This window comes from Pinus tabuliformis, chromosome 8 (assembly GCF_031772625.1).
Source record: "Pinus tabuliformis cultivar Carrire ecotype Pingquan chromosome 8, CPIR1, whole genome shotgun sequence".
Classification (NCBI taxonomy): Eukaryota; Viridiplantae; Streptophyta; class Pinopsida; order Pinales; family Pinaceae; genus Pinus; species Pinus tabuliformis.
The window spans coordinates 70272489-70295958 of record NC_142294.1 but is presented as its reverse complement, the minus strand read 5'-3'; the positions used below and the strand labels follow the sequence as shown (position 1 = coordinate 70295958).

At 39.0% G+C, this 23470-nt stretch overlaps 1 protein-coding gene across 1 annotated transcript; it reads right to left on the bottom strand.

Moving 5' to 3' along the window:
- Positions 1–414: 414 nt before the first annotated feature.
- LOC149234208 (UDP-glucose 6-dehydrogenase 5-like) lies at positions 415–747 on the bottom strand. Its single transcript, XM_089368183.1, has one exon. It carries the CDS (start codon positions 745–747, stop codon positions 415–417), a length of 333 nt encoding a protein of 110 aa, XP_089224309.1.
- Between the last annotated feature and the right edge of the window lie 22723 nt (positions 748–23470).

Here is a 23470-nt window from a genome sequence, read left to right as displayed (position 1 = left end):
ATTCAGGCCCCGATTTACTGGATTGTAAGCCAGATCTAGCGGATCAATAGCAGATCTAGGGTTATCTGCCAGCGTCAGAGTCTCACTCTCGTCTATGAAATCCACGTCCACAGCTTTCAAGATCTGGGTCGTTTCTTCAGGCAGATCTGGCTGGTTCAAGAGAGGAAGCTGCTTTAGATTTGTGCCCGTCTGAGGTTGCCGCCTGACAGTTGCATGCCCACAGATCTAGGTTTTTTTAAGGCTTCTTGTTCTTTTGGGCGTCTGATCTGCATGGTCGATGATTTGTGTAGCTATTTGGCAATTGAGGGGGCCCATCTCCACAACAACAAGCATACTCCTTGGCCTTTACATCTGCGACGCGATCCATTTCCGAAAGACACAGAGCTCGATGGACCAGAGATTCATGTTGATGATTCAGTCTTCCAATACCCAGTGGTCATAAACCACCTTTAGCGCCATTACGTCCTTCTGGCCCTCCGTGATCTCCTGTCCGCTTGTCAAAACCCTGACGGGCTTCTCCAGATCTTCAATGGCCCTCCGCAATCTCCCGTCGTAGCTGAGGCAGATATGCTTGCCGCAGCAGAGCCGGATGACCTCCTTCAACACGGATTCAAACGTCATCGAGCGACCGTTGTTCCAGATCGAAATTTCCTGCACCACCACTTTGATCTCCGGGCACTTGAGCTCAATCATGGCCATCGTCGACCCTCCTGCATACCCTGCCTCGATGTGGCAAATCTTCACCATGGTCGCGAGTTCGAATCTCAGCCTTTCTAATACTTAGGTCGTGCACCCCCCGTTTCCCATATATATATTAACTCCCAGAATAATTAATTAATCCCACCCCAGTTTAATTATATAAACTAAGGTTTTCTACCCTGGACCCACTAACTAATCGATCCTCGATTAAGTTAGTTAATAAACCTAATTAAATCCTGCCCAATGCCTTAATCCCCGCCTTAATCCCGCATTAAACTTAAATCGTTGCCTTTAAACGCACATCGGGCCCCCCCATTACCTTCCGTGCAACTCCATCGCCCAACCATGACACGATCTCTCCCCTCCCCATCTAACGACCTGTGTTGATTTCAGAAGGGCCCGAAATCCGAACATTACCGACATGAAATGGGTTGTTTTCCACTGTGCCCCCAAGGCGACGTGGCGCTTGATGAATGGAATCACGCAGCCTCCCCCAAATACCGCCAAGCACCCAAAAGCTATGCGAAGTAAACCACTTATCACCAGCCCACTACCTGCCAAAATAACCACTATTCACCCCACCATGTGACAAATGATCACTGTACCCCCGTACCCGCCAAATTGGATTTTCACGCATAAATCCAAAAAAGCCTCAAATCATTGTTTTTATCGTTTTTGTCAACTGTAAACTTCCATGCACGCGCTTGTGAATGTTGAAAGTCGTAAACCCATGTACAATTGCACTCTGAAGATGCCAAAAGCTCCTAGATTTCCTTCCAGCCTGATTGAGGCCTTTTCAACCATTCAGAATTGCCAGTTACCTGGTTCAGACCCAGTACTCCAAATTCCAGGTATTTAAACCAGAATCCATTGAAAACCTTGTCAATTTCTGAACTTGTCACTAAGTTTTCTTAATAGAAACTAAAGGAAAACTATAGTAATAGAAACCCACCTGGAATTGACTCACCTTGCCCTAAAAACTGAAAATTTACCTTCCCCATTCTTAAATCCACAAGAACTAAGAATGGCTACCCCAATTGCAATGGATGTCAAGCCAATTTCCACTCCTCACCTGGACTTGGACCACCTTCCCCTTGCTGATAAATATTTCTAAATCAAGGACACCTCTATCCTTGAATCCCCCCTCAAACTATACTTCTGATATAGAGATCAATACCTTAACCACTCTGATAAAATTGGTCTCTGGGAGTCCAATTTACCCAAGTAGCAATTCCCTGAGGTCCACATCTTTCCAGAAATTGTCCATTATTGCCATGCAAACTACATCCCGAGTCAAAGAGTAGTGATGTCCCCAAAACAAACTGTATTTTCCACCATCACTGCTGAAAAAATTAATGAAATGCTACAACTTCAACCAAGACAAAATTTAACCTCTATTTCAATTGGAGACCTATTAGATCGTTTACCCAAGCTTACCACTGCCAAACTTGTTGAGATGTTTCAAACCTTCATTAGGGAGGAAAAGCATATCCCAAAAGATCCTCCTCCATATGTAGCTACTATATTTTCCCCACTTGGTCAGCACAATTGTTGGGTCGTTAATATGCCATTATTATTGTCACTTGTGAACGTTTATTCCACCCATTTCTACCATTCTTCATCATGTCATTTATTATAATTTATTATATAAATCCATTTTATGATGATTTATGCTCTTACATTATTTATTCTCCTTTATTTCTAATAAATTGATGATTATGCATTATTTTACCAATGATAGTTCTAATAAGTTGGTTATAACATTATTCACCATTTTTAGCCTCCAAAGTAACCTCCAGATTGAAGATTTGATTTTTAAATATGCCAACTCAGAAATTCGCTGGTTTAAGGAGTGACAGTTTTGCGGTTGATATTCTGAGACGAATTTTAGAAATCCGGAACATGGGTTTTGTCCAGAACGGGCCCAGTTAACTTTGACAAAGAACGGTTTGCCAAAATTCGGCTTGTACAGGGAGAAACGCAGGGTTCTTTGAGCACGATTTTCTCAGATTTGCAGTTGCGGCCGTCCTCCAAATCTCAGCTGCAAACCCAAATTCGTCTTGCTTTTGTTGAAGAGATGAAGGGAAATATATTTTCTTGTTGATCATCTGGTTAGAATCAACCCAAATTTGTAAAAGAAATCATGTTGTAATTATCTATGCTCTGATCCTTCTCTATTTAAATGAAACCAAAGATCAGAGGAGGGGATGACTGTTTTTGTAATTCTAAGTTTCAGAACCAACTGTGATCATTGAGTCTCGCTGAGACCTGACTTTGTTATACTTTTGTTGATGCGATTAATATAAAAGACTTGGTGTTCATTTCGTCTCTGCATCTGGAGTAACTTAAGGCAGTGTTCCATTGGCAGCCAAGGGCCCGGCTCCGAAGGACACTTGCCTTTGTATCATTATACGGTGATTTGTGTGTGGATTGTTTATCTTTATTACGTAGCAATCTGATACATTCTTTATATGATACGCTATGTTCTGTTATGATCAATGAATGAATGGTTTCTCCATGTAAGAACTCTGCACTATATAATTGAATTCACACGGGGTCGAATTGTATCATTATTCAGCCATTTCTGTAACAGAGTGCTGGTATGAATATTTGTGGGATTTGAGAGTAGCGTCATTCTGTTTAGAAACATAGTTATATCATCCAATATTCTCAGATTGCTATATTAGTGTGTTGTGTATATATGATAAATGTTGTTCCATAATTCATTTGTAAATATCTTCTCGTAAAGTAAAGATCATTGGAATTGCTTTTGCCGATTGTTATTTGATTGCGGAATGAGAGTTCAGTTCTACTCGCGAGATTTAGTTCTTTTGATTGCCGTTTCATTTACTACTGTTCCATTTACTTTCTGCTGTTCCATTTCCTGCTTGCTGTTCCATTTACTTTTTGCCATTCCTTTTACTTGCATTTATTGCTTTGGAGTGAGAGAAGGTCCAAGGCTGTCGTGAGCCTCAGCAGACGCTACCACGCTCCCAGATCCATGGTCCATACTCTATTCCATCAATTTCTAGAGGAATGAGTTATTGCTACTATATCCTCGATTGATGGTTGTTTGAATGAATGATTTAGTTTAGAACATTTCAGTTTCTTGCTCTTCCAATTAGATTTTGTTTCAAGCGTTCATTTACTTTTGGGTTTTAAGCACTATACTGCAAAACATTACTCTTAAGTAAATAGCCGCCTCAGACAGAGTACACTCTTGAAATAAAAAGTCATCCCTGGGTTGATAATTAATGTGAAGGTAATTAGGAGTTCACAAGACACCTTTTTATCGCTCCACAACAATGTAGCAATGATTTCTAGTGTTTTAGGATACACCACTAGTGAGTATATAGATGAAATCATCTTAGCCTTCATGTCAATCTTTGCTCCAGGACAGCCTCCTGCTATCATGTATGATTATGCAAAGTTCATAGTTGATAAGATGCATGAAAAATTTCTTAGAATTAGTAATGAAAGAGTATTCAAGTATTCTTCAGTTTTGTACCATCTTTTTCTATATTACCAAGCTGACAAGTTCCCCATCACTCTCCAAAAACTTGATACCAAAGGTCATCCTAGGTCAGTGATATTTTGGACTTCTCTGATCCATAAAAATGACTCACCATATACATACACAGGCTTCATAGATATTTTTGTACATCCTATAGTAACAATGCTATTAGGAAGTCCTCCTCCAAGAATCAGTTCAGATATGAAGAGGATCTTGCAGCTTTCAAAATAACACAAAGTGGGAGATTGGTACTTGTACAAAAATCACACTAAAATTAGGATATATGGCTGTGAGTTGGCCCCATATAAACTGCCCAGATACATTCCATTGAGGTTATTTGCTCTGGAGTACTATAGGCATATAATCAACTCAGATGAGGTGCATTTTGTTAAAGCCAGAAAGAAGGCCCAGCTCAGAATTAATGATCAACTAGGCCCCTTTGTGAGTAATAGCTGAGGCGTTGGAAAAGAAGCAGAGAAAATCCTTCAGAGACTTAAACTAAAATAGAGTTTCATGTGGAGATATGGTCCCTGTGATTTCATCTGCAACAGAAGGCAGAAAAACAAGATGGCTCCCTACATTCACCACCGAATCCCTGAAATAGAAAAATATGCAAATCAATTGGAATGGGTGGAGAATACTTTAGTGGACAGGGATAGCATTGAAGTTGCAGTTGAAAATGCTCTAATTGATCTAGATAAAAGGCTTGATGAGGGTTCTTTCCTATAGGTGCTAGGAGAATCTCAAGCCCAAGGATAATCTCAAATCCAAGAAGAATCACAGGCACAAAGTGAATCACATATAGAAGAAGAATCTCAGGTGCAAGAAGAGTTAGAACATCCAAGCCTATCAGAGGAACTAAATCAAACAGGCATACCAAATCCCATCATGAGTACTCCCCCTATCTTGCAAACTCCTCTAAATTAGGAGACAAACCTCAAAAGAAATAGGGAAGAGGCCACTACTTGAGGCAAGGCAACCACACAGACATATGCAAAGACCAGCCTAGTCAAAAGGCAAAGACAAAATCCTATCTCTAAATAGGAATTCACAAAGGAGACAATTGGGGCCACCAGCACAGAAAGAGAAGGAAGCATGCCTGCCACTCCTTCTGGGGGCACACTAGAACCTTCCGCATCACACACTCAGATGTTGGAAAGGTAGCAGAGTGTTGAAGTGTCCTCATTTAGGATGCCAGTTGACAGGGACCAAGACATCAAGGAAAGATACAAGGATATAAAAGCTAGGAATGAGAGGCTAAAAGATGAGACTTATGCATAATACCTAAAGATGGCACCTACCAATCAGACAAAGCTTATGTCGGCCTATGATCTGAAAGAGGACAAAATGCAAATGACATTTATGAAGCCTACTACTCAGCAACCAAGAACAGCATCAGACTTAAAAAGGATAGTTTCGAAGTACTGGCTAAGGACATTCATCTTATTGACCAGATTGAGCCGCACAAGCAGACAGGAGAGATGATTTACTCCACCTTGACAGGGAAAGCCATTGCATCTCACCAATTGTAAAACTCCCTGAATAACATATCAGCTCAGTTCCAATTGGAGAAGGCCTCTTCACAGGCCAAAGAAACCAGAATCAAGTCCTTAGAGGACTTAATCATTGAGTTGGACATGATACCAAAGATGTAAAGGCCACCAAAAAATTGATAAAGAAGAATAACGATGACATAGCTCCTTTGAAGAAGCAACTCAAGATTCCACCCCTACATCACCCAGAAACAGTAGAAGTCCTGGAGACACAAAAAAGACAAGAAGAGCTTATGGACATGGTCCTAAAGCTAAATGACCAACTAAAATAAACAGAGAAAGAGTTGGACACATTGATTCAATCCAAACAAAGTGACTTGGCCACCACTTCTAGGACTGCCATTCCCATTGTTTCTACTGCAGTTCCTTCAACATTGGCAGCATCATTGGCACCTATAGCTCCACTTGCCACAACACTGCCTATCACTACTGAATCTACAACAGTAGGTGCTTCAACAGAGAAAACAACAGTGCTGGTAAAAACTATGGAGGATATGTCAATCTAGGCAACAAAGCTCAAAAGGCTAAAGGAGAAAGTGGCAAGCTTAGAAACTAACTGTAAGCTTGCCCAAATTCAGCAGAGAGAGGAAACACAAAAAGCCCTAAGGATGGGTGAGAAGATCAAGGTCCTAGAAAAATATTTAACTCTACAAAAGCCACTAGGACAGACCAAGGAGATGCTCTGGGCCAATATCATTGACTGTGTCAATGATATTTGGCCATCAATTCAAGTAATATTTGAGAAAATTGAATTGGTAAAAGTGGCCACTGAAGCAATTCAAAAAGTAAAGGAAGATTTAGGAGACCAACCTAAGGATGCTAATCGACTCATCCACTTCTTGAATAGTAAAAACAGATGTGATCTTAATGAGCTTGGTGTATAGGATAGGACTAAAGCCATCAGAGAAGTCAAAAAGGTTCTTTCGAAATGAAACCTTATGGTCAACTTAGAGGCAAAATGTCATAACATGCAGGTGGGCATTGACAGATTCACAGCCAAATTTCAAATTTTGAGGGATAAAGGCCTTCCTAGTCCTATGGTCATTCATGATAAACTTATGACCCAATTGTACTACACTGACAGACTAAGGAAATTGGCCAAGGAACAAGCAAGCACTTCAGGTATCAAAGCCTTGCCAACTGGAAAAGTATTGTATGATACTTTGGAGAATCTATTTTTTCTAGAGCATGAGGTGAAGCATTTGTTTGTCACAAAACCTATTTTTTCCAAATACATAGAAGCAAATGAAATCTACAGTAGAATCCTCAAAGTAAAGTTACCTGACGATGAATTGTGGGAAAAGATGACAGATTTACTATATGTTACCATAGTAAATCTGAAGGCAGGTAAGAGACAAATAAACAGGGTCAAAGGGTAGTAGGTTAAAGAGTATCAATGAAAGATTAAAAATAAATATGATTCTAGCATACAAATATCAACCAGCTTAAAGGGCTCAAATCCAACTGCAACAACCAGCACTACCCCATAAGAGGGACGGCATGATGCAGTTTTCCATCTATCCCTACCTTCATGCTTGAAGATATTTTTATTCCCTAGATTAAATCTCATATTGTTATGAGATATTCTGTAAATATTTTTTGTATAAATACTTCACATTTCGAAGTATTGAGGGTGGATTCAAAGACATTTCTATAGACTTTATATCTGAAATCAAAGTGCCACTGTATCAAAACTAGATTGGCTTGCTGGATCATGGAATAAAGCTAAGATATTTTTCAAGATTCTTGTGTAAAGTGGAAATCAAATAAGTATTCTCCCATGTGTATTATTGTTTTTCCTTATGTTTCTTAATAATCATATGTGTTTCTATGAAATCTTAATGGTAAACTAGGAATGCTATTCAAAACTTGTTTTAATGCACTATGTCTTGACTATTTACATTCTTAATGTTTTCTGCTAAACTATGTTAGTTATGGAATTCTTAAATGCTCCCTTACTTCCATAGTTTCTCCCCTTGGTCTGTAGCAAAGGATTCTTAATTGCCCTTTGTTCATGATCACAAGTTTCTTGTCATTTTGATCCGGGTCTAAGGATTCTTCATTGCCCTTTCACCCTAGTTAGAACCATCGCATCCATTAAAATTGAAGATTTGTCTTTTGCTTTTCTAGCCTGCCTTGTGAACATTCTCTTTAATGATCTGGTTTAGTTAAGTTATCCTTTGATTGATTCCATAGCCCAATGGCTTGAAGACCTAGCTCTATCCATCTATTCTAAGAATTCCACCACCCAACTTTCAATCCAAAATCAAAATCCTCACAAACACTAAGAACTAGCCTGAAATCTAATAAAAACAAAGTTAAATCATAAAGAGAGAGCCATCTCTAGACTTAGGTTGGCTGTAACCTGAGTCTAAAGATTGGTTTGTGGTTACCTCGGATTATTCCTTCTTTTGATAACTTCTAGGGAAAACTTCTGAGTGATAACATAGTGGCAACCATATTGGGGACTCAAATTCTCATTCTTAATAAACCTTTGAGAAATTTCAAATCTTTATTTCAAGCCTCTTGAAGTGTTTATTAGAAGTTATTAAAAAAAATTTACAAAAAGAAAATAATTAGAAAAAGCTTGAAATATGGCTTTAAGAAGAACTCACTATACTAGGGCCAATCTTGATCCAAATCCTCCCCCAGTAGTGGATAATCCCAACTTGATTTCAAGAAGATCCAGAAGACAAGAAAGTTCAGTAAGTCCAACACCTTCGATCAAAGCAAATTCATGCCCTGATGAGTGGTTTTTTTTAGAAGACCTCCCTTTTGATGAGTCATTTTACCTTTTCTTATTTAGAACCAGGTCTGAAAGTGCACTTGATGACATAGTTCTAGATCCAGAGTTTATTGCAGATATTGAAGTCCAAAAGGCAAACCTATCAATTGATGAGTATATTTTAAATTCCCCTCAGTCATCCCTTACTACTGTTAAGATCCCTGAACTTTCTGAAACAGTTTCAACTTCCTTTAGTTCACCACTATTCCCTTCCACCTCTGAAGTTCATTCCTCACCTCCATTCATACCCTCACTTCCCTACCAACCTATAGTTACCCATCAAACACCCATTGTTCCTAATTCTCCATCCACTACTGTATTATCCCCTTGTTACACTAAAAAATGTCACCATGACCACTTACAGTTAGTATGGCTCAAATCAACAGTCATGCTACCCTCTTAGGCAAGTCTTATGCCTCTGCTATCCATCTCAAACTCAAAGAAGAGAGAAAGTCTTGTCAAAAATATGTTTATCTCTGGGGTCGCAGGTTCTCTCTAGCCTTACCTGCGGGGACGCGGACCATGTTCACAAAAGGTGCGTCCTTGGACGCTCTGTATGTTAAGGGACAGGTGCGTCCTTCTGTAAAAGGCAAAATGCGCGAGTTTCATCTTAAAAAAGTTACTTGTGGTTACTTCTAGAACTTTCTAGAGGTCGGTTTGATGAATTGGATGCGCCTCCAGTTGGTTCATGTATCTCTATTAAGGGGGAACTTATCCCATCAATAAGGGAGTTATCCCACCCAAAGAGGGGGATTATCCCATTGATGGTGGACCTGAATAACCTCTTTACAGCACTATAAATAAAGACATTGAGCCAGAGGGAGGACAGGTTGGAGCTATACATTTTCTCTGGGTAAATGCTGCAGGAATTAGGACTCCCATTTAGAACCTTGTGAGGAGAGATTGTCTTTGCTTGATTCTACTTGGAAGTGGGTGAGCTTTGTCAAAGTAGAGGAAAACCCTTGATGGACCCTGGGAGGAACTTGCACAACACCAAGGCCAGGTTGTAAGAGTTTCTTTGTTTCGTTATTAATACAAACTGGTTTATTTTTCTCAATAGCTTGTGTTAATGAGTTATTTCATGTGTTCCTTGGTCTGCATGTTGAATATATGTTTTATTATATGAAATGCAAGTGCTTGGTAATTGTTTGATTGTTTGTGGTTGCAGGAATTGACTTGAAGGAGGAGCTCATCCGGATCGTCAAGAACGGACTTCAACAACAGCGTTTTGGAATAAGGTAAGCCTAAACACTTGTAGTTTTCATGTTATAAAAGGTGTATTTAGAGAAAGATCACTCCATTTTGTCTTGTTTGTCATTAGAATGTCTTAGACTTCTAGGAAGGTCAGCTGTGTCCGCACCCTTGACCAATTCCATGTGACAAATTGGCGACTCCGCTGGGGATAGATTCCATTGATGAGAAAAGTCTTTTCCTTTATGTGAACTTTGCTTTGAGAAAATTGGTTTATTTTTCTGGTTTTGGCTCTGTGATTCTGTCTCTGGGTGGGTTAGCTTAGGATTAGTTTTATTTGGTTTTTTCTTGATTTTTCCAGACGGACGCACCCTCTGAGTGCTGCACAGTGCGTCCCTGGACGCACTTTTGCTGTGTGCACAGAGCGGGCCCGCACCTGTGCTAACGGGTTGCCTGCGTCTTCCTGTAAAAATTTAGGAAAACTCCTTTTTTGCCTTTTTTGCTCTTAGATTTTGTTTTTTCTTAGTTTTTTCTGCCCAGATTCATTAGTCCCTTGTCCAGAATCTTCACCCAAGCTTGTTCCTGCTCTTAGCTTTCATCAATTGGGTTTTTTGAGTCTCTTTCTTGAGAAATTCTTGATTTGATTTCCTTTGATCATTACTTGGAGGTTTGTCTCAGTCTTTTCACAATTTTGCATCTTTTTGCTTCTGTTTTTGCAAAAAATTTCCCCCTCATTCGCCGGGGGGGGCTAAATTGTGTATGAGTGTTAATCGCCTTTGAGTGTTTTTATGTTTTGATCTTTGGAACTCTCACCCAATTTTCTCGACTTGCACTTGATTGGTTCTTAGATTACATTAGAATCATCTTGTGTTTGAGAATTCTCTTGCATAGATCACATTTGCATAATTAGAGTTCTCAGTTTCAGAATATGAATGAAAAATGTGCATAGATTACATTTGCATACTTTTCATGTGAATTGTGCTTAGATTACAATTGCATAGTTTACATTCTGAAAAATCTATTGTAGATTTAGATCAGTTTTCTTTGATTTGAATTTACACAAAAAAAAATAAAAAAAAATGGTTTGGAATTGATTTGCATTAGTTTTTCTTGATAAAATTAGTGCATCAATTTTTTTGCATTGTCGGAAGTGAATGGAAACTCTCTCCTTACTTTAGTTAGGATTCATCGAATTGAAAGGATTACATTATCATATTCGATTGCATTCAGTTGAGTCGGGTCATAACACCATTGGTTTCATATCCATTTACCCATTTGAGTAATAACAACCTTAATAACACAGCGCTTAATTAAAATTCATCTAGTAATTTTTACATTTCTAGGGCTCTGAAACACCAACATAGCTTAGGCTAGGGTCTTGGAGTAGGTGAGTACTTAACTCTCCAAGACTACAAAACCAAACAGATAGTTTATCTTGAGTAGATTAAATCCAATTGTTTCAGTTATACTCTGGGAAAGCTCCTCTTAAAGGAGAAGCACGAGCTCGTGTCCGAACCAGTGGAGGGATCATTCCTCCCTCGTTGGGAACGACGCCAGACAGTACGTATTACAAACGGTAAACCTCAGATTAACCATTGTCGAGGAGCCAGGGGTCACTTATCGGTAAACCTTGGATTGTTGTCAAGGAGCCGGTAAGGGGATTGGAGCTTGTTACTCTGCCCTTGCGTGCTGTCGGAGTTTAGACTGTTCCCCCAGGTGTAATTGTTGTGATTGGTAACTTTAGTGACCATAATATTTAGGGTTCTACCGAGGTGACAGTGGAGGGAAGGTCCCACTGTACCTGGAGCAGACGTCGGTTATACTCACTTGGATTTTCCGGGGGGTTCACTTCACTTCGAGACGGTTAAAGTGGAGGAACTTGTGCCGGTCTATTCATTAAGCAGGTTGCCGGGGTAACTGTTCCACCCGCCATTTCTGTACTGAATTCTGCGATGTTGGGCTTCATCACCAACTAGTGTTTTCGGTCCGGAAGGCTACTGTTTGTGTATGGTTTGACTCCTAGATTTGATAGCGCGTGTTAATTTGTTTGTTTTTACTTTTAGAGACCATAGGTGTGAATTGTGAATTTTAGTTGTTAAGTGTGAATTGTGAATTGTTAATTTTAGTTTTAAATTGTTAATAAAATTCACTGAAGTTGAATATAATGGCAAATGTTCCGGAATTTATCAACCTAGGAACCCCTCCTAATGAGAATCCTAGTACTTTTCCTTACTTTGGAAATGTTGGTCCTCCTTATATGGCTACTTTGTCATTACCTGGATTTACAATAGGTTTACCGATATGGTTATTTTCAACTTCGTTGGCCCAAAATACTCCAATTGTTCCATCTCAACCGGATGCTTCACCTCAACAGAGTTCACCATCTCAACATCACCAACCTTCTGTTGACCCTTTACCTTCTTCGCCTAATTTTTCTTCCTCCATTTCTTCCTCTTCGCCTGGTAAAAGCCTTGATGCTAGTAACCAGGAGGCTAAGAAGAAGAAGAAAGGGAAGAAGAAGAAGAAGAAGAAGAAGCAAGATAAGAAAGAAGTCAACCAACCAACCATGGCTGTAAGTGTTAGTTGTGTTGAGGAAAATTCCGACATGCATCGTAAACCCAAATACCCTTGCAGGCTTTGTAAGGGTGACCACTTCCTTGTCAATTGTCCTAGTATTCCAAAGGTCTTGGAAGTATGGTCAGAAAAATCTCATCAACTTTCCGTTGATCCATCAACCAGTGATAGTCAGGTTCCTGGGAAAAAGGGTAAAGTTAGGTTTCCTTGTAAGTTATGCAAAGGGAGTCATCAAACTCACATTTGCCCTCACATGGATGAAGCCTCAACATTGTTGGAAAAACTTACTGTTCCACAGCAAGAATTTCCAACTGGTTACCGTAAACTTTCTCCCAACCTACCGTCAAATGACGGAGTGATTGATTTAAATTCAAGTCTAGTCGATCACACTCTCCCATTGGAGAGTGAAACTCATGTCACTCAGGTTGATGATCCGTTAGTTGATCAAGTGGTCGATTCAATTTCACATTCGGTCGATCACACTCTCCCTTTCGAGAGTAAATTTCATACCGCTGATGTTCTTCTTGTTACATCAGATTCTTCTATGCCGGGGGGCATTTCACCTGTTTCTACAGAACCCCCTCCAAGCACTGAGGTCTTTTCCTTTGATTGGAATAGACTGACAGAACCTCGTCTTCCTTCCTCCATCCCTTTCCAAATCATTGTCAAGGCTGGTGGTAGGGACATACATCGTACTCAGGTAGATGAAGGTGCTTCTGTTAGTATTTTATCCTCAGCTGTTTGGAAAGCTTTGGGTTCCCCTAAGCTTGCGCCTATTACGCAGAATCTGAAAGCTTTTAACAGAACAATTAGTGAACCTTTAGGGATCCTTCCTAAGTTTTCTATTACCTTGGAAGGTAAAACTGTTTGTGTTGATCTTATGGTAGTTCGAGGTCCCTTGGATTTCAATTTACTCCTTGGGCGAGACTATGTTTATGCAATGAAAGCTGTCGTATCGACACTCTTTCGCGTGATGTCTTTCCCTCACAATGGAAGTATTGTGACTGTAGACCAGCTTTCGTTCCCTAGTCTTTTTTCAACTACCAATAATATGACACCCCTAAATGTTCCTGATTCTAAAGTGGTATCTACCCTGCCACGGGTTAATTATGTGGCAACCGGTCCCATGATTTCAGTTACCGATGTAAGTGAGCCTCTCACTGTTTGCTCATCTTCCTTTGATTTAGCTTCGGTAATTGACATGGAAAACTCTATGGGATTACTTGAACACGATGTTCTTATCCCTTTTGAGTCCCTTGACATGTGTTCCTTCCCAAGAAGTATTCTTCCTTCGGATGAAGACCTCTTGGAAGCCATGATCAAGGTGTGTCCATTGACATGTCTTTCCTCCAGTTGGAAGCCATGATCAATGTTACGAGGATAGTTTTTTCCTGTATCAACCTCTTAAAAAAATGAATCAGGATTGAGGATAGTTCCTGTTACTGAGTCAACCTCGTTAAAAAATGAATCAGGTACGAGGATAGTTTTTTCCTGTATCAACCTCGTTAAAAAATGAATCAGGTAGATTTTAGGATATGTAAGTAGATTGTAGAAAGTAGGTTTGTGAGGAAAGTTCCTTTTACTGTGTCAACCTCATTAAAAAATGAATCAGTGTGTTTGAGGACAGTTCCTGTTACTGAGTCAACCTCATTAAAAAATGAATCGGGTTTGAGGATAGTTCCTGTTACTGAGTCAACCTCGTTAAAAAATGAATCAGGTATGAGGATAGTTCTTTTCTTGTGTCAACCTCTTTAAAAATGAAACAACTCCCTTTTCAAGTTAAATATTGAAAGTAAACCTTCATTTCATCCAGCCGGTTCAATGCAATGAAGCCTGGGGGGCATGTACCTCATTTCGCATCATTATGCTGGGGGCATGCGAACTTTTTGAGCATAGTTCCTTGTCTTGTGTCAAGCTCGTTGAAAAATGAAACAAGGGTAGGTTAAGTAGGTAGATTATAGAGAGTAGTCATGAGCATAGTTCCTTGTCTTGTGTCAAGCTCATTAAAAAATGAATCAAGGATTTTAGAGCACAGTTCCTTGTCTTGTGTCAAGCTCGTTAAAAAATGAATCAAGGTTTTTAGAATAGAGTTTATTGTTAGGTAGATTGTAGAGAGTAGTTACGAGCATAGTTCCTTATCTTGTTTCAAGCTCGTTTAAAAAATGAAACAACTCCCACAAGTCTTTCTAAGATCTTGAAAGTACAGCTTCATTCCATCCACCTCATTGAATGCAATGAAGCTTGGGAGACATGTACCTCATTTTGCGTCATTATGTTGGGGGCATGTGAACTTATAACAAGCATAGTTTTTCGTTTCAAGCTTGCGTAAACATGAAACCGAATCCGAGCATAGTTCTTTTCCTGTGTCAAGCTCGTTAAAAAATGAAACAAATCCTCCTCTACTTGAGTCGAGAGATTGACTAGATCTTATAGATGTTAAGTATTTAGGTTAGTTATTTCAGTTTTTTGCATAATTTTCTTACAGTTTTAGGTCAAGTCTTTCAAATAATCTCGTACTTGAACCTTCTTTTCATCCACCTTAGTTGAATGAAATGAAGCTGGGGGGGCATGCGCTCTAACAGTTATGCTTAGGGGGCATCAAGCACAGTTTTATCTCTGTTTCAAGCTTTTGTAAAAATGAAACCTATCTCGAGTCAATTTCAGTTATTTTCAAGACTCGTTAGACTCATGAAAATACCGAGATTATTTTGCCATCTTTCATTCTCGTAAAACAAATGAAAATGCCGAGTTCTTTCCGTCTTTTCCTGCTCGTAAATTAAATTGAAAGTCGGCCATATGAGTACATTTTTATCCCTTTTTCGAACTCATTAAAATCTACGAAAAAGTGAAAACCATGAGTACATTTTTATCATTTTTTCGAACTCGTTAAAACTTACGAAAAAGTGACACCTCAGAGTCATCTTTTAAGCCCTTTTCTGACTCTCAAAATATGAAAAGATTGCCGAGTGTTTCTTTTACACTCGTTAAAACGGAATTAAAAGACGGTCCCCTTATAGCTCTTTTCTGACCGTAAAATCAGGAAAAGATTGCCGGGTTTTTGTCGTTTCAAACTCGATACTGGAAATAAAACGACGTGTCCTTGATCGCTTTTTACTTTTCAGATCAGCGACACTAAACATGAAAGTACTCCTTGGTCGCAAGATCAGGCGGTTCCCCCAGGTATTATTTTATACTTTTTCGGGCTTGAGGGACACAAATGTACGAAAAAGTTCAACGTAGAGTCTCCTTTAGTTTTTTCAGACTCTCTAAAAATGAAAAACGCCGAGTTTCTCCTATACTGGGCTCGTTAAACTTTTACAGTAAAGGACCTGTTCAATTACAAACAGGAACGAACCACTCCTTCCTAGGGTTCGAATTTAAACTAGGTTGGACTCGTCCGAAGGATGAGCTTATAATCAAGCATATGTTATCCTCCTCAAGCTTGTTAAAAATAAAGAGGTACTTGCCAGAAATGGTGGGGGAAAAGAGAGAAGAATGAGCCTATTTGTTACCTTTTATCTCAAAAGAAACTTTATTACCACTCTTGAACACGACACTTTTCATTCACCTGGGTTGGGAAATCTTTTACCTCACAGTTGACCAAACCACTTTGAAAGTCTTTAACCGGGTTTCGGGGATTAACTTTGAGTTATTCGTCACCAAGCCATCTGTCGTGTCGTTATGTGTTCAAGAGGTCTGCAAGCAAAAACTTTCATCTGCAAAATACTTGTCATCCATTTGACCATCCCTGAGTCAGTCCTTACAGCAACATTTCTTCAACTTGAACAATGATTTCGTGTTGTGGGCTTGCCTGCAACGGGTCGCTTTCTATCGACATCGACACATTATCTAGAAAGATGACTTAGGAATCGACAGTACCTTGAAGTCTGCATGCATCAATGGCAGGTTTCTCGCCTTTGACGTCAGTTTACATCATTGACTTTCGATCAAAGGATTCCGTGAAGTGATCGACATCAAGACATCTATTCACATTTCACGGGTTGTGCTTGGTACTTTGAGAACCATTGAAATTACTGGTGGTTTCTCTCACACTTGTTAACAGTTTACATCATCGACTGGTAATCAAGTGGTTTCTAACATGTTCGACATCGAATCATTTAATCACATGGCTAGAATCGTACCAATTCGGGAAGTAGAAGTGAAGACCCTGGATCTAGTTTCTACCATCCAGGCTGCGAGGAGTTTTGTATTCATTATCTATGTAGACTAATCATAAACAGATGGCTACGTCCATACTGTGTCTACAAAAGTCTATAAAAATGATGTACTGCAAGATCATTCCTGTATCAGAATAGTTAGTCCATTAGTTAAAGTTTTGAATCTGAGTATGGGAATGCCTACCTCAGTGATGATATAATCTTATCCATGTATTTTGTGTTGAAAATTGCAGGTTCCAACCAGGCCATCCACAAGACAATCCTTGAAATGATAAAGCACTTCACCCTTCCTAGAATTACAAAACCCTAAATCTATTCCAGGCTTCGCACTTTAGGGGGCAATCTGTTACACTAAAAAATGTCACCATGACCACTTACAGTTAGTATGGCTCAAATCAACAGTCATGCTACCCTCTTAGGCAAGTCTTATGCCTCTGCTATCCATCTCAAACTCAAAGAAGAGAGAAAGTCTTGTCAAAAATATGTTTATCTCTGGGGTCGCAGGTTCTCTCTAGCCTTACCTGCGGGGACGCGGACCATGTTCACAAAAGGTGTGTCCTTGGACGCTCTGTATGTTAAGGGACAGGTGCGTCCTTCTGTAAAAGGCAAAATGCGCGAGTTTCATCTTAAAAAAGTTACTTGTGGTTACTTCTAGAACTTTCTAGAGGTCGGTTTGATGAATTGGATGCGCCTCCAGTTGGTTCATGTATCTCTATTAAGGGGGAACTTATCCCATCAATAAGGGAGTTATCCCACCCAAAGAGGGGGATTATCCCATTGATGGTGGACCTGAATAACCTCTTTACAGCACTATAAATAAAGACATTGAGCCAGAGGGAGGACAGGTTGGAGCTATACATTTTCTCTGGGTAAATGCTGCAGGAATTAGGACTCCCATTTAGAACCTTGTGAGGAGAGATTGTCTTTGCTTGATTCTACTTGGAAGTGGGTGAGCTTTGTCAAAGTAGAGGAAAACCCTTGATGGACCCTGGGAGGAACTTGCACAACACCAAGGCCAGGTTGTAAGAGTTTCTTTGTTTCGTTATTAATACAAACTGGTTTATTTTTCTCAATAGCTTGTGTTAATGAGTTATTTCATGTGTTCCTTGGTCTGCATGTTGAATATATGTTTTATTATATGAAATGCAAGTGCTTGGTAATTGTTTGATTGTTTGTGGTTGCAGGAATTGACTTGAAGGAGGAGCTCATCCGGATCGTCAAGAACGGACTTCAACAACAGCGTTTTGGAATAAGGTAAGCCTAAACACTTGTAGTTTTCATGTTATAAAAGGTGTATTTAGAGAAAGATCACTCCATTTTGTCTTGTTTGTCATTAGAATGTCTTAGACTTCTAGGAAGGTCAGCTGTGTCCGCACCCTTGACCAATTCCGTGTGACACCCCTACTACCCCTACTCCACTTCTTAGCCCTGCCCAACTTAGAGCCATGGCAAATAGATATGCCCGCATTGTGTTATCTGCTCCACTAGGTGCCATGCCACAAGACTACCAGAACAAAATTGTCCAATTCGATGGCATAGGACCTTATACAGCACAAAAACATGTAAACTAGATGACAGATTACTTTGAATTACATGAAATTGATGTTGGAGATGTTCAAATGAGACTATTTGCTCAGACTCTAGCTAGTCATGTTAGGAAATGGCTTATAGCATTGCCTACTAATATCATAGATAGTTTAGAAGTATTTTATTAGCAATTTTTAAATAGATGGGAAAAGAAAAAGAACCCTTTGTAGATTATTTTAGAAGAAAAGAGCATCAGGAGAGGACCAAACGAAACATTCCAGGATTATTGTACCAGATTTAACAATATATACAATGCAATACCAGTCAATCTTAGACCCCCACCTGACTTAGCTCTCATAAAGTTTCCTGATGGGTTTGATACTGATATGGCATTCCAACTTAGGGAGAGAAATCCTCCAACTTTAGAAGACATGTAGAGTGTAGTGTTGGAAATAATACTGAGAGGGGGGGGGTGAATCAGTGTTATCAAATCAATAAAAAAATTTCATTTCTATATTAAGATTCATATACGCTACTTCAGTTAAGGAAAACCGCGTGTATACGCAATTGTGTGTAATGCAACAAGCATATATCCAGTAAACTTATGATTCAGTTAGTTGATCCTTAATGAGTGCATCATAACATTATTAACCATATGAACAGTAAATAGGAGTAGTAAAATAGAACAGATCATCACAAACAAGAAGTACACATGAACACCATGATGTAAGGTGGAAATCCAATGTGGGTGAAAACCACCTACTGCAAGTCGTCTCAATATTATTTTTAATAAGAAACTCCTTTTTACAATGGTTCTATACTAGTGTAGTCTTATACCAGTACATTGGCTGCAACCTGCAGAGGGCTACAACCCTCTCTCGTTCTCCAGACTCTCTTGGAAGGGAGCTACAGCCCCCTTAGCTCTTGTACTAGCCAAACCATTTACTAGTACGTAGGTGTCAGCCTAGTGAAATTCTCCAACCTTTACTTGTTTTATAGTTGCTACTGGAAGGGAGCTACCACCCCCTTAGCTCTTGTACTAGCTGATGTACTATTACGTAGGTGCCAATCTACCAAAGGCTACAACCTTCTCTTTCTTCCTCCAGGTACCACATTTCATACATTTTCAAACTGGATACTCATGGAACGCAACATCATAATCTAAAGGCCATGTTTCATCCAATTTTCATACTGGACCCATCAACAACATTTAAGCACAAAATCAATCACCATTGCAAAACACCTATCAACTTCATCTGCATCATCAATCTCTGAATCACCTAATACTGAAACACTGAAACCCTGTCAACAACACAATCATCAGAATACAGAACATACAACAGAACCCTACAACAATAACCAGATCCAACTGTAACTTCAAATATCATGTCTCATAATGTATATGCTACTATGATGAATCAAACTAGTGTACATACACGCTTTCACCAAATCCAACCCGCGTACAGATCTGCAAATATTTACTCATAACTTTGCAACTGTTCTAGACATCAGTCATACTCAGATCATAACATTCATACAATAAAACATGCGCCAATAATTCAGATCTAGTCTCTCCATAATCAAACCATATAATGATAAAACATTCCAAGCCTTAAGATCTCGATCCATCATTCATCATCATTCACATGGGTGCATCCTTGGTTCAAATCAATTGCAGCATCACAAACGCATAACCAGCATACCAGATCTCACACTTCATCAGATATTCATCACTTCTCAAAATTGCTTTTGCCTAATGATCTTCTTCTCCTTTAATAGTCTTAGGCCTTACTCAATACCGTGGTCAAAAACCATTTAGAACCAATACTAGGGACCCAATACCTGGGTTCATCACTTCGGACGCAATACCAAGGACTAAAACCATAGATCTAAATACCACAGACCCAAAAATAAGCTTTCCCACATGTACGCGCTTTTCTGTGCATGAAAGTGTGTGCATACACATATGCGACTTTTGATAGGCAATCCCGCGTGTATACGTGCCTTTGTATATAGTGATCCTGTGTGTATACCCTACTTGGTATATAGCGAACCTGTGTATATACGCGACTTGGTACTTAGTGAACCTACGTATAACCTGCATAGGTACGCGACTTGGTATATAGTGAACCTGTGTATATACTCTTCTTTCTTCATTCTTTGTAGTCTGATCTCAATTATTTGCTACTGACCTACTGCACTATAATCTGTCATCTTACCATCAAGGACAACACTTGTATCATAATGCCAACAATCTCCCCCTTTGGACTTGATGACAAAGCTAACTTGTCATACTGAGAACTGTCATCTGATTCCTTTGAGTTGTCCTGCATCTGTCACATCTGATATCTCTTCTGTAGATTCATCTAGATATACATACAACACTTGTATCATAATGCCAACAATCTCTCCCTTTGGACTTGATGGCAAAGCTAACTTGTCATACTGAGAACTGTCATCTGATTCCTTTGAGCTGTCCTACATTTGTCACATCTGATATCTCTTCTGTAGATTCATCTAGATATACATAAGTGAGTTGTTCTTCTATGAGTGGGTTGCCATCAAGTACAATACATGCATCATAATGCCAACAATCTCGCCCTTTGGACTTGATGGCAACAACACCAAATCACTCTCCCCCTTTGACATCAAGGGCAAAGGGCGGACCAAGATATTTTGTTTCCTTGATAAACATTCCATTGTCCATACTCCTCCTGAGTGCCTACTGAAATCTCTGAATGAGCTTCCCCTTTGTATATGCCAAGGTGTACCAATCTGTCCATGCTCCCTCTTAGTACATGTTGAAATCTCTGCTCTGTTGAAGTGTGTCGTTCATGCTCCCCCTGACAGTAAGCAAGGTTTGCAAAAATATGTTCTACAAGAAGAACATGACTCTATCATAAATGACCTTCCTATCACCAAGGACTCATACATACATCCATCTCCCAACCCAGTGGGGATATACCAATATTGACTCATCCACCCAACCAAGTGGGGATATGCGAGATACCAAATGTTTATACATGATTGAACTATTACATCATCCTTCCCATGCATAGAGGGGGTACAAATTACATCATATGACCAAAAGGGATTCATCAAATGACTACAATAGATAGAGACAAACTATTACATCATGAGTCTTGATATGACCTTTACATGACATTTATAACAGAGAACAAACATCTACATAAGATCATGATAGTCATCAGAAACTATCATACACACTGTATGATCTGCTCCATAATCATCTGACAACAGCATCGAGACTAGCAACAAGGTATTTCTACATCAACTCATCCTTTTGAACAGAATTCTTCATATGACATACAGAATCATTCACATTATATCATATGTGAAAAATGCCATAGCCATCTCATCAACATCAAGATCTGCATGATCTTATATATCATCCAAGTATCATCACTTGGGAACATCTGCATCAATCAACATATTTAAGTATCAACCTATCATCATATAGGTAAGAAATCATCATCATCATGTCTCAACAATGCAACTTTGAGTAATCATCCATGTATCCATCATATTGTATATAGCACTATGTAACAGCAGCAATCCTTATCCATGTGAGCGCAAAGAATTATCATAACTGTATTATATGTCGACAGCAACATATGAGTGACTCATCATCATGTGTATTCAAGCTTTTTACTTCTCCTTATCCTTATGAAGATTACCATGTAAGCACCATATATGCGTCATCAACCACAAATCTGATCTAAACACTAACTATGTAATCCCAAGAATCATATGAGATTTTGTCATGGACAACTCATAACCATAACAAGATGTATCATTTAGCCATATAAGCATCATCACCAAGGACTACTAACCATAATGGCAACAATGCATTATTAAAGGAATATTCTCCCCCTGAACCTGTGCCATCTTGCTTATTGTCAGATTTGATCATGCATATATCAACAAGAAGTATCATCATCCACAAGTTCATATCAAATCATTCCTAAACATCTTACAAGTATCAAGACATTTCCACACAATGTCAACAAATTGTAACCATTATGAAACAGAGCAAATAATGGATTAAATCATATCAGACCCCTATCCTGAGCCTGTCCCACTGCTTTTCCTCAAACTAACATATACGCGACTGTGCAGTAACCAACTCACATATATACACGACTTCCCTTTCTGAAACTTGCGTATGAGATTTAGGACACCGAATTTTTGCACTTTCAAGTCCCTCTGAGTCTGTTATGTTTGTATATTGTGTTGTGCCACATCTTTCTGATTGTACTTCCTTCTTCTTCCATATCTTCAAGTGTGATGATGTTTTCTCCTTTTGGTATGGTGCCCATACTTTGTTCCTGCATTCCTTTGCCATATGTCCAAGCTTGTTACATGCATAACATCTTACATGTTTCATATTCCTTCTGTAGCAATCAACAACTTTGTGACCAAACATATTGCAAGAAAAACAATATCCCTTAAAGTACCTGGAACATGATGATATTTCTGTGTGATGGTCTTGAACATGTCCAAGATTATGACATGCATAACATTCAACATTATTCATCAGAGGAGTAATAGATTTTCTTTGAAGAATTTCTTTCCTTGGTTGTTGATGGGGTTTTCCTCTCATCTCCTTGTTGATTATTTTAGATTTCTCATTAGAGTTCCTTCCTTTTCCTTGTGAGCTAGATTCATCCTCAACAGATTCATAAAAACCAAGGCCAGTTTTGATAGCAGGAGACCTTTGACTACTAAGAATGTCATCCAAGATCTTAGTACTATCTTGAAATCGTAAGAGCTTATCCTTTTCTTCTAAGTTATCTTTTAGAATATTTACCTCAACTTGATGTTGCTCCTCCTTTTCATGATACTGCTTCTTCATGTTTTCTTCAGCTTTTCTTCCTTCTTCCAACTGATGTCTCAGTTCAAGAACTTCGTTTTCTTGTTTTTCAAGAGCTTGGAGTAGTTCTTTATTTTGCCTTTTTGATTCTTCAAGATCTTCTTTTAGCGAGAGGATCGCAGCTTCAAGACTTTCATAGTAACCAGATCTGTCTCTGAGTTTCTTGATTGTTGTGCTCCTTTCATTGAATTCATTTCTTAATGATGTCACTTCATCCTGCAACTTTTGACATTGATCTTCCTTGTCCTTGAATAACTTCCTTACCTTGTTTCCTTCCTCTAGTTGAGCATTTAGTTTGGTAGTTTCTTCTTTGAAGGCACATTCCCTTTTGTTCAATAGATCTTGTTGATCTCTAATTTTGTCTGTAAGCTTTTAAATTATGCCTCTATTTCATATCTTTCTTGCTCACCCATAAGAGCAAATTCAATTGTTGATAAAGCTAACTTGTCATACTGAGAACTATCATTTGATTCCTTTGAGCTGTCCTGCATCTGTCACATCTGATATCTCTTCTGTAGATTCATCTAGATATACATACAACATTTGTATCATAAT